The sequence below is a fragment of the Tupaia chinensis genome, unplaced genomic scaffold (genome assembly GCF_000334495.1).
Source record: "Tupaia chinensis unplaced genomic scaffold, TupChi_1.0 Scaffold000628_1, whole genome shotgun sequence".
Taxonomy (NCBI): domain Eukaryota; kingdom Metazoa; phylum Chordata; class Mammalia; order Scandentia; family Tupaiidae; genus Tupaia; species Tupaia belangeri.
Genome location: NW_006160148.1, coordinates 3,533,506 through 3,545,618, shown reverse-complemented (window position 1 = coordinate 3,545,618; position 12,113 = coordinate 3,533,506). Strand labels below are relative to the sequence as shown.

Below are 12,113 nucleotides of genomic sequence, written 5' to 3'. Positions count from 1 at the left end.
AGGAATGCTGCCTGGTCACTTTGTGGACAGTATGTAAAGGACTTTGGGTTGCTGAGAAAACTGGGCTTTGAGCTCCCAATTTCACTCTTCCCACCAGATGCCCCAGGTTCTTTTAACTAAAGGAACAGCAAGAGTTGTAGGTTTGCCTGTTGTGTTCCTGTGCCATCAGGCCTTGGGGACTGTCTGAGGGCAGAGACCAAGTCTTAGCCCTCGGGCAAGGTCCTCTATCTCTCCCCATTCGGTTTGGGAGGCTTCCTGAGATCCCAACTCCTCCCCTCTCCAAACAGGGAAAAGGGTCAGACGGACAGGCTTTTAACTTCCAGCCCCGCTGTTTCTCAGTGGCTTCTCCTCTGAGCCTTAGTCATCTGGCCACTATAAGCTTTCGTTTCTGTATCTGCGAAGTGAGCATAATATTTGCCTCCCTGGGTTCTTGTAAGGATGAATTGAGACGAGTGTGTCATAGTCAAAAGAGCATGTGTGGACTTGAGAATCCAGCTCAGCTGGGTTCTGGCCTCAGCCTGGCTGCTCCGGGAACGTGGATGTGTTTCTTAATCTCTCTGTGCCTTGGGTCCCTCATCTGTTAACTGGAATGATAACATTCAAAATAGGATTATTGTGAGGGTTAGTGTGGTAGCGAGTGGACCTGCTTGCTATATTCCCAGCATATTTGAGCAGCACCTGGTACAAATCTACTTGCAGACTGAGAGAAGTAGACTATTTAGTGGTTAAGATGTGTGCTCTGAGTTCAATTCCTAGCTCTGTGTTCCCCAGCTCTGTGACTGGTGAACAAGAAACTCCATTTCTTGGCCCCTCCAACATTCTATCTGTCCATCTACTTCATAAGGATGTTGTGAGGATTAAGGGAGTTCATATCTTATTGCATGAAGACCAGGACCTGGTGTGGTAGATTTTATACATGTGTGTGCTATTATTGCTTTGAATCATCCCCCAAACCTGTTCTTCAGATTAGGAAATTGAGACTTTGGAGAGTTAAAAGACTTTCAAAAGGCACCATAGCTGTCAGTAGTTGACAGTGGCCAATGTTGCTGGGAGGGTCACCTAGAAGTCCTTAGTGGATCTAGGGGGCCCAGGCTCTGACATCTTTCCCTGCTGCCGTCCCCTCTGCAGGTGGTCCGCAGCAGCCTGGAGAAACAAGGTCTACGTGTGCACAGTGTGCGGCTACACGGCTCGGCTGCCAGCCACGTGCTACACCCTGAGAGTGGTTTGGGCTACAAGGACCTGGACCTAGTGTTCCGGGTGGACCTGCGCAGCGAGGCGTCCTTCCAGTTGACCAAGGCAGTGGTGCTGGGCTGCCTGCTAGACTTCCTGCCAGCAGGTGTGAGCCGGGCCAAGATCACGCCACTGACACTCAAGGAGGCCTACGTGCAGAAGCTGGTGAAAGTGTGCACAGACACAGACCGCTGGAGTCTCATTTCACTGTCGAATAAGAGCGGCAAGAACGTAGAGCTCAAGTTTGTGGACTCGGTGAGACGCGAGTTTGAGTTTAGCATAGACTCCTTCCAGATCATTCTGGACTCTCTGCTGCTCTTCGGTCAGTGCTCATCCACGCCCATGTCTGAGGCCTTCCACCCGACAGTGACAGGTGAGAGCCTATATGGGGACTTCGCCGAGGCCCTGGAGCACCTGCGGCACCGAGTCATCGCCACTCGCAGCCCCGAGGAGATCCGTGGCGGTGGCCTTCTCAAGTACTGCCACCTGCTGGTGAGGGGCTTCCGGCCACAGCCCAGCACAGATGTGCGTGCCCTGCAACGCTACATGTGCTCCCGCTTCTTCATCGACTTCCCGGAGCTGGCGGAACAGCGACGCACGCTGGAGCGCTACCTGGAGGCCCACTTCGGGGGGACAGAGGCTGCCCGCCGCTATGCCTGCCTGGTGACGCTGCACCGGGTGGTCAATGAGAGCACCGTGTGCCTTATGAACCACGAGCGTCGCCAGACACTCGACCTCATCACCGCGCTGGCGCTCCAGGCGCTGGCTGAGCAGGGCCCAGCTGCTGCCGCCGCCCTGGCCTGGCGCCCTCCAGGCCCCGATGGGGTCGTGCCTACCACTGTCAATTACTACGTGACGCCTGGAGCCCACTCCTATCCCACCTGGCTGCCTTGTAACTGACTCAGACCCTGGCCAAAAGGGACGGGCCTCGCCGGGTGGGTGGGGCCTCCAGGAGTGTGTGGAGGACATGCCCAGGGAAGGGCGGCCTGTGCCAAGTGGCCCCGCACTGTTGCAAGGTGGGGCCTTTGCCTGAGCCGACCAGACTGCACAAGTGAGGCCCTGGCGGGCCCTTAAGGCCACACTGGGCATCTAGCAGGAGGCCCTTTGGTTTTTGCTCCATGCTTTTGGACCAGCATGATTGTGGGGTGCAGCGCTTGTCTTGGGGGTTGATTGCCTTCAGGAGACAAATCAGGTTTGGGGTAGAAGCCTCAAGATGTAGCACCTTGGGTTGATTTCTGTGGCCTAGAAAGGGTCATTCTGACTAGGACCAGTCCGCAGTGACCGCTGCAGCCCACGTGGTGACTAACAGCATGTGATGGGGACCATTGACTCTGGATCAGGTTGGGACCTAATGGCCTGGGGGGGTCCAGCCTGGCTAATCACTGGGAGGAGGGAAACTGAGGCAGATCCCCGCGTTTGGGAAGGGGGTGAGTTAGCTGGCCTCATGAAACTCACACCCCAAGCTACGAAGTCGTGCCCTGGAGGGGCTGAGGTGAGTGATGGACTGGAGCCCAGCAGCCAGGGTGAGATGCAGCCCACGGCCTCCCATTGTGTCGCTCCCTTCCCCTTGCGTTGTGAGGAACACACTTGCCGGGGAGCTTGCTCTTTGGAGGGTGCTAGGCCCAAATTTGCCACAGTCAAGTGTTCTTCCCCACTGGCTTGGTTTCAGGGCTCTCACATGTGGAAGGGGCGCCATGTCCCACCTCCTTTTCAATCCCTCTGGATTCGTTACCTTAATACCTGCCAATAAAAATCATCTACACTGAGCTTAGCAATGTGCTTTCCTTTAGAGGAGGGACCTCCCCCGACTGGAGGCTGCAGCTGCCTCCTCTGTCTGAATCTGGCTTGTATGGGGAGGACATGGCGGGAGGGGCCTCCTGGGGGCTGGGGGACTACCCTCCGCACTGACACCAGTTGTGACTGCACACTGGGAGTTAGTGTCTGGCATGAACTGCACCCGAGTGTTGCCACAGCAGTTCTGTGGCTTTCCTCTTAAAGAGGGACTATTTTAACATTTCTTATCCATTTCTAATAGTCCTGAACCTGGCCTCACACCCCAGAGCACAGGGCTACTTGACACCAGCTCTGCCCACCCCATCACTCCCAGGGAATGAGTTGAGTGAGTCTGGACTAGAGATTCTAGGGTCCCCGAGAGCCAAAGCCCAGGTAAGGCCACCCAACTGGGAAAGGATCCCTCAGCACTCCAGTTCCCTGTCACCTCCAAGAGTCTGCTCTGGCTGCTCTAGGCAGGTTCTCTGGAGGAACGGGGTCACTCCAAACCCAGGCTGTCTAGGAGAGTCAGCCGCAAGCTCCCAGAGAGCTGTGCCCTCGAGGCCTGAGGCCGTCATGGCCTAGACGCTGCCACTGTTTACCCAGCCTCTTTGATCCCAGGATTGCAAAGCCTTTAACCTATTCAGCCTCATTAAGGGTCTCTGAAGTGGTAACTTTGATGGTTCCAGGCAGGGTGGACAAAACAAAGCCACAGAGGAGGCCCTAGGTCACCTGGTAAGTCCAGCCACCTCACCTGCCCAAGGGGTCCCTGGGGTGCCCCAGCCCCTTCTGCTGCTGGGCTAAGAACAACCACAAGGGCAAGTGCTTGGTGACTGATAACAGCTCCAGCCCCATCCCAGTTGCATCCACCCAACTAGGATCCTAGGGAGGGGCGGTAGTTATCCCAGCTCCTCATTTAGCCATTCGAGCCTGGGCAAGACGGGGTGCCCACAGTGTGAGCAGAGCACAGCAGGCCTAGCTCACAGCAGTGGGAGCAGGTCCACCTGCACATGCTCGTTTCCGAAAAAGCCAGGCATCATGTGGCACACGTGCACAGACTGCCTTCAGCCTGCAGTGTGCCAGGTACTCTCCCAGGTGTTAGGAATACATCCCGTGCAAAGGACATAGATCCCTGCCCTTGGACAGAGTGCATTCTAGTGGTGTAAGGAGGAAATAAACTAAGTTATATGGTCTAAAAGGTCAGCAGTGCATAACAACATCCATAGCAGAATAAAGGATTGGAAGTGCTGGGTTTTGCAACTTTAAAAAGAAGGATATGCCTCGGGACCAGCCGTTGGCAAAATGGCTACGTCGCTGGGCCTCCATGTAGTAACCGCGGTTTGAGTCCTGGACCCGGTGGCTTAAACTAGCACCAAGTGTGTGTGTGCGTGTGTGCCCAAGATCCCGAGAGGAGAATGGAGGAGAGGGGATTGTGGCGTGGCCATCCCCCCCGAAGGGTGACTTCTCACTTTCTGTCTCTCTGTCTCCAGTGAGTACACGTGCCCTACAGCAAAAACCTCTCCAAAAATAAGGATATGCCTCGTTGAAAAGTGACATTTGATTAAACAAAGATGTCAAGGTGGTAGGAAGCGAACCAAAGTTTCCCAGCCGAGAAACCTTGTCTGCCAGAGTACACGTGCCCTGGCTGACAAGTCTGGGGGTGTCTGGCCGGCCTGTGTGGGTGTGGTGCTTGCTGGTGCTCGTCTGCACATGTGCACGGTGTGAGGAAGTAGGGGGATGTGAGCCAGCATTTCCTCCTAGTATCTATCATTTCTGGTGTGTTCTCCTCCAGGCCAGGTACTGTGCTCAGGTCTTCCTGACCACTGTCCCTCATTTCACCCTCAACACAACTCAAGAGAAGAACGAGTACTGTTTCTTTTCTATATACAAAGACACTGAAATCAGAGGGGTCAAAGAGGTTTGTCTGAGACACTGTCAGCTCCTGCAACGTCCTGTCCCTACACTGTCATTTCAGGTGGATGATCATGATATGTCTCCTTTACATATATATGGTGACGTATTTGATGTTACCGTGACATTTGTCACTTATGTATAATTACAGCAGATGTAGCAATGTGCCAAGATGTACTCCTTGATGTCCATGTGACACTAGCCATGGCTTGTGGTGGTCAGGGGACTGTGGTGGCAGCGTGCCTGTGGGTGTCTTGAGGACAGGGTGCAGGGTTTCCAGGTGTGAGAACACCAACTCAGTGGCTTACACTGTTCTCTCGTGGACAATTCCTGCAGCCATCGAGGACTCCCAGACAGGCAGGAATCAGGGACTGGGAATCAGAAACTGTGAGGGAAGAAAGCCTGGTCCTCCACCTTCCAACCCCACCATGCCTGCCAAGGAACGCTCCACCCACCCTTTGCAGCTTGGTGGCTGGGTGAAGAAGCATTGCTGGGGACCAGCAGTTAGCGTAATGGCTATGTCGCTGGACTCCCATGTAGTCAACCACAGTTCGCGTCCTGGACCTGGTGGCTTAAAATGTCAGGCTCATGTGCGTGCGTGCCCAAGATCCCAAGTGGAAAATGGAGGAGAACGGACTGCGGCGTGGCCGTGATTTCTCACTTTCTGTCTCTCTGTCTTTCTGGCGAGCGCACACACCCTATAGCAAAAGAAAAAAGCATTGCTGTGGACTTTGGGAAACAGAAGACACCCTCAGGCAGCTGCATGATAGGCTGGTTCCTCCAGACGCCCTTTCCACCCTGCTCCCTGCCTTGTCCTGGGGAGCTGACATCTACAGACTGCACATCAATGGCTCCCTTGTTCCCTGGCTTCCTGTTGGGTTCCTGCCCCACTGAACCCCCCCCCCCACCAGCAGGAAGGAGGGAGGCGGAGGAGGTGTTCATCCTTCCTGCCACCTCCCTGCCAGGATGTCAGGGTTGGCGACAGCTCCTGTCAGGGGTCCTCTCCACACAGATCCCCCCTTCGCCCCTTCAGGCCCACAGGGCTTGTCAAGTCTCTCCACTGCTGCTAGCCCAGATAGCCACACTAGCCCTGGCCAGTTTATTCTTTTTTTAATGAAAGGCTATTTACTGGGCCACCAAATAAAGGCTGGATAGAGATTAAGGCACTGGATCTCACATGGCCACCTTCGCAGTCCAAGCTGGGCTGCTTGAAAGTCACACTGAGTATGTGTGTGTGTCCCAAAGTCCTAAGAGGAGGATAGGGAACAAGGGATTGTGGCCTGGTCATCCCCCCTGGGGGACGATTTCTCATTTTCCTTCTTGTTCATTTGCTCTCTTTCTGGCATGCACATGCACATGATAGCAACTTAAAAAATAATAAAAAGTTATTTCTTCCATGAGTGGGAGAAACAGAGACACAGAGAGGAAGGGCAGGACCCCCAACATAGTCCTTATACTACCATGTACCCCCAGTTTCAGCCCCCCGCCAGGTCACGGAACATACATGTGCCCTGCGTACTCAGGAAGTCTCCAGACACAAATCCGAAATTTCCTGTGGGTCAGCCTGAAATAGTGTCATAATTTATTGCTGCCCCACTATATCTACCCCCCCCTTTTTTTTTTCAGATTTTTGCCATAGGGCATGTGTGCTTGATGGAGAGAGGGAAATCACCCCTCATTCTCTCAAGATTCTGGGCAGGCCTATACACATACCTGTGTGCTTTTCAAGCCACCAGGTCCAGGACTGGAACCTCGGAGTCACCCACGTGAGGTCCAGCACCTTAACCACCACCTCCAGCTGGCACAATCCTGGTCAGTTTAAGCATCTCCCAGACCTTTAGAAACAGCCCCTTTTTCAACATCCTCCATTTGAGTGTGCCCTCGCCCTGCTGAGACACTGACACACCGAACCCCCACAGGCCATCATGCTGCCCTGTTGTCACCAACATGCACACCTCCCTAGGGTCACCCAGTCTCACATGCACTCCCATACCTGAGCTTCGTCATCACGTCCTTCACTGGGAGGACTTCCTGGGGAGGGTCAGCTGTGAGCCAGGTGAAGGGTGAAATCGGTCTGTTAACCAGTCTATAGGCAGACTGCCAAACGAAACCCAGCAGCGGCTGCTCGAGGAACTGCCGAGGTAAAGAGCCGTGACACACACACACAGGAAAGGCAGCGAGGACTCTTGCAAAGTAAACCTCAAAACAGGTGCATTGCCTCACGTGGCTGAGATTTATTCTTCCTGACGTATCAGTCAGGGAACTAGTTCAGTACACATTCAAGTTGCAGAATTCTACAAGTTCTGGGTTGGGTGTGAGTAAATGTGTCCCCCTTCCCTCCATCATCAAGATGGTTGAATACATGTTTGTTTGTTTCATTTCAAAGTTTGCTTAGAAGTTTCACAGTGCCACCACCTCTTCCTGAGAAAGAGGTGAATCCCCCAGGAGCTAGTAGCTGATTGTCTTTCCGAGGGGCCCAGGCAAGTTCCTACACAGGGGAGGGGGGACAAGATGAGGGAAATTCGGAAGCGGGAGCCAGGGATTTTTCAAACTGATGTTTTCCCTCAAACAGGCCTCCTGGTGCTGTTAGACTTCGAAACAATAATGTCTACTAAAATGGGGGCCCCAGCTGAGCTGAGACTTGTCTAAACATCTGATTCTATCTCAGCGCCTGTAGTCACATTGTACAGCACCAGCCCAAGTCCAACGTGCCATACAGAAAGAAATCCTAGTATGAGCAAGTCCCCAGGACCCAGCCCCTTGCCACCGCGCGGGCAGGGCTCCTGTGAGGAGGGTGCTGAGGTGGTGTAACGTCGAGCCTCCAAGTCATCCGGAATGAGCTGCCGGGAAGGAACAGAATCCTGGAGTCCAGAACCATAGAATGGAGGCTCTGAAGAGCTGGGAGGAGCTGGAAAGAATAATCCCAAGAGTTTTAATGATCTCTTTCCCACAGCCACCCAGCCCCACCCAAACCTTTCAGCAGCTAGTAGAGAAGGCACAGGAGGCAGTATTAGGGAATGGGGCTCAGGGCGGGGGCTCCTGGGAGAAGCAGAGGTTCCCCTGGGCCTTTGTCCTTGGCCCTGAGCCCCACTGGCCTGAGTAGCCGGAATGGAATGTTCCTGGGATGAAAAGCCTACCCCCTCCTCCACCTTTCCTCTTATGGAGTTACCCAGAGACTGTAGTAGGGGAGGCGGGGTGGTCCAGGGAGTCCTGATATGGTGATGCGCTAGCTAAGAACAGGCCTGTACTGCTTGGGGGTGCTGTCCTGGTCGCCTCCATTGCTCACAGATCTCCACTGGGTACTAGGCACTCAGATGTTATCACTTCCCTGGCTCCCCTCAAAGACAAAACCAAAGAGCAAACACACAAATGAAACTGGCTCAGAAAAGGAAAGTCATTGCCCAAGGACACCCCCACAGACACACACTCCTCCCCCAGCAAGTTCCCGGCCAGGACAGAGTCCCAGGCCTGTTCTGTTGTCTGCGTCTGGGACCCTTTCTGCTCTGCCACGCCCCACGTCACCCTCCTCCTCTGCTATCCCGGTTCTGTGCTCTCCTTGGCACCAAACGTTCCAGCCCAGATCTGCAGGGAAAGGAGGCAGCCCTCCAAGGCACCCTTGGGCCACCCTCGCCAGAAGCGAGGGGCGCTGACTCAGTCTGACTCAACCCCCAGGGCCCAGACAGTCCTGCTGGGGTGTGCCCAGACCTGAGGGGAAAGTGGGAAGGGGGTGTTTCTGCCACTCTCCAGCATCTCATAATATCCCTCCCCACAACCAAGGATCGGGGTGGCAATACAGCTTCAAAGTAACATCCAGAAACCCCCTCACTGGCCTAATGAATGAAGCATGATGTGGCCCAACGTTTGAGGGACCCCTCCCCCCTTTCAGGTGCTATGTCTTTGGGCAAGTCACATACCCTCTGTGACTCTGCTTCCTCGTCTGTGGAAACGGGGATAATTACTTTGCAGTGTGGCTGGGAGGGCTGAAGCAGATAATGGGCATAAAGTGCTTAGCATAGCGTCTGGCCCAGAGGAGGTGCTTAATGTGTTATTCCAGAATCCGGGGATCCCTGCCTCTAGCACTCCTGGCCAGGGTGCGGTCAAGGACCAATGTGGGAAGAAATAGGTTGGGGATTTCCAATTCCCAGATTCCTCTCCTCTGGCAGGTCCGAGCAGGCGTCTCTTATTCAGCTCGGACAATCCCAGGCCTCCAAGTTGCTCTCAGGGACTGCCTGTCTGGGTCAGGGTCAGGGTCAGGGTCAGGGAAAGCAAGCCCCTCTGACACTATCCAGCGTAGCCTTGGAGCACCTTAGGCACTTCCTGTCACTTCAGCCTAATCTCTGGGGCCACTCTGTGGCCAGGCCAAATCTCTCTTTCCTGATGGTCTTCTCCCCAAGGTCTGCAACTCTGCCCAGCCACACAGCCTCTGCTGCACCCCTTCTCCAAGTGGGTTCCTCTCCCCAGGGAGCTACTGATGGGTGCAGCTAGGGTCTCTAACCCCGCCCCATCCAGGAAGCCACCATGGGAAGCACACTCCCACTCTCAGGCCACTCCGCTTGCTCTGCCTCCCGGGCTCTTACAACTCTAGGCCTAGACAGTGCCAGGAAGACCAGAGGGCGATGGAGACTACCTATCCCAGGCCACGCCCCATCTGGAGAAACAGTCCCACACTGCCCTCCAGTGGCACCACCCACATATGGCAGGGGCCAGGCCAGAGAAGGAAGGGGTTTATCCAGGTGAGACTAGACCTGCTGTTCTCCCAAGGTCAGACACTGGCCTGAGAAAGGATCATGTTTCCTTCACCTCCCTGCACTGGGATCCTAGGTTCCCTCTTGACAACAAAACCCTAATGTCCTCTGCACAGGTCTTCCAAGGTCCCAGGGCTAGGGACCAACAAGAAAGTGTTCAGCAAATCGGGAGGTAGGAGTGGAGGTGAGGTGTTGGTCTCCTGCCCAGGGGTTACATTATTAGCAAGGGCCTAAACAGCCCTCCAACAACAAACTGCCCAGCCCCCAGGGGGGTCCCTGGGACAGTGAAAACCAGGAAAGTCACCTGGACAAAGGCTGGGAGACAATAGCTCCTGAAAGCTCCGAGTCAGCTCTGTTTTCTGAGTCCCTGGACTGGGTTGTTATCCATGTCTAGTGATAGAGAAGAAATGAAGCCAGGCTGGGCAGCTTCTAGACAGGCCCTGGAGGGCCAGGCAAGTGCTGGAAGGTGACCTGTTAGCTGGCTGAGGGACAGCAAACAGAGCAGTACCCAGCAGCTGGCGTTTAGGACACGGAGCACTGGGTGCCGGGCCAAGGCCCTGGGTGAGGAGCAGTGGGACATCTGGAAGAGGAGGAGGGAGGAGACAGAGCTGGGACACGAGCACCAATCTCCACTTACTGTCTCCCACCCGCTCGCCACACACAGCACTTTCTCCAGCTGTTGTTAGCTCTAATTCTCTACACACTCACCCTGCCCCCAAATCGAGACAAAGCTGATTACCAACAAATCCCGGAGAAAGGCAAAATTGTGATGGCATAGAGCACTTCCACCATTAGCTGAAAGCTCTTCTGGATCAAGTGTCCCCTCCTTTGCAACCCAGAAAACAAACAGTCCTGGCTAAGGCCCAGCACTGCGGCCTGAGCTCCCTCACTGCCACCTCCAAAATGTCCCTGTCGCCTGCGTGCCTCTAGACCCCAAATGACCCCAGTGGCTTTGGTAGGTCCTCCCTCTCTGGAGAGACCAGACGATGCCCAGGCCCTCATGGCTCCCTGGTCCCCAAACTTTCTCTGAGCCTGATACCTCCACCTGGATCTCCCTTTCCCAGCTGAGAACTTAGAAACCAGCCAGAAAGACTGGTACATGGGAGAGGGCAGGTGCAGGAGGGCCAGCCTGCCAGAGCCATGTGCTGACCCTAAGGACCTTGGAATGGCCTTATCCTCCTCTCCCTTTCACCCCATTCCCAAAGCCTGACATAAGGAGGGACTGAGGAAGCTGTGAAGAGGGGGGCAGACAGGGACCAGAAGCCAACTCTCCCCAGCCCCTGCCCAGGACACCAGGAAGGGCACACGAGGCCCTGACCTGGTTCTGCCACCTGCTGGCATTGTGACCTTGAGAAATGCCCTCTCCACGCTGTCAAATGGAGACCTTCAGTGAGCCCCTGGCTCCGCCCGCACACACAGTGCCTGTTTGCAGGTGTGGTTTCAAAGAATAAAACATCTCTCCATGACTTATGGAGAAGACCCTCTGGTGTGTGTGAAGCTCACCACAGCCCTCCAGGAGGTGATTCAGTTCACAGGCTGACACGTGAGGCTGCAGGGAAACTCCACCAGAGAGCTGCAGGGCAGGCCAGGGCCCAGCCACTCTCAGCTGAGTGGCACAGGGGGATGGATGGGGGGACAGAAGGGCATTTAGACGCCAAGAGAAACAGATCTCAGGCTGGCCCTTTAAGGCCTCCCTGAGGATGCCGCTGCATACCTGCCCTCTTGGGGCCTGTTAAAGATGTCACCTGGCTCCATTCCTGGCAGAGCCATCTTAGAGACAAGTTGGGAGGGAGGCCCCTAACTGAGCAGGTGTTGAACACCCTCCACCCCTCCCACCCCTAGCCGGTGCTGGTTATGTCAGATTGTCGTCTTGGCAAAGCTGCACCAAGGCATGAGAAAGTGCTCTCCTCCAGCGGAAGGGCCTAAGCCTGAGTATCACCAAACCGACTCTCAGCGTCTCTGACCCTCAGCCTCTCTGGGATTCCGTCTCCCTGCGCAGGAAACAAGTCCGAGAGGAGAGCTCAGCCCTACAGCCCGCCCTGGGCCCTCGTCCTTCTGCCCTCCTGAACTACGGGAGTTCGGAACCGGCAGTCTCAAGGGCATGACTTCCAGTCCCGAAGGGCCCAGGGGAGGCAACGCAAATGGAGGCGAGGTTAACGTAGGGAGGCTGCGTCCGTGCAGCAGGCTCCCAGCGGGAAACGGGCCGCCAAACCCCTCCTCGCACCTGAGCACCTCATTTTGTCCAACTGTAAAGGGGACTTGAAGCCATCACTCCCCAGGTGGTCTGGGAGAGGGGGCAGCGGAAAGTATCAGGGACCCAGCAGACACCAGAGGCCCCAGGGAAGGGAGGTCCCGGGCCCTGCACCTCCCCGGCCCGCCCCTCGAATGCACTAGCCGCTCAGACCGCACCTCAGCCTCCTTTACTGGGCCCCGGCCCCCCGACTGTCCCCTCCTGCC

General features: G+C 55.3%; 1 protein-coding gene and 1 long non-coding RNA gene across 3 annotated transcripts in view; one reads left to right on the top strand and one right to left on the bottom strand.

The window, feature by feature from the left end:
• Nucleotides 1-2,997, top strand: part of TENT5B (terminal nucleotidyltransferase 5B) — a 7,255-nt gene extending 4,258 nt beyond the window's left edge. Inside the window, exon 2 of the mRNA XM_006159466.2 lies at nucleotides 1,129-2,997. Within this exon, the coding sequence (XP_006159528.1) occupies nucleotides 1,129-2,130 (1,002 nt within the window). The 3' untranslated portion in view covers nucleotides 2,131-2,997. The remainder of the gene's footprint in view (nucleotides 1-1,128) is intronic.
• Nucleotides 2,998-7,125: 4,128 nt separating this feature from the next.
• LOC102491097 (uncharacterized) lies at nucleotides 7,126-12,112 on the bottom strand. Of its 2 annotated transcripts, none has more exons than XR_001371206.1 (2): nucleotides 12,066-12,112; nucleotides 7,126-7,819 (listed from the first exon to the last, which is right to left on the bottom strand). It is a non-coding gene; the product is annotated as an uncharacterized LOC102491097 (long non-coding RNA). The 2 variants fall into 2 exon arrangements; XR_336152.2 differs by lacking the exon at nucleotides 12,066-12,112 and adding an exon at nucleotides 8,081-12,054.
• Between the last annotated feature and the right edge of the window lies 1 nt (nucleotide 12,113).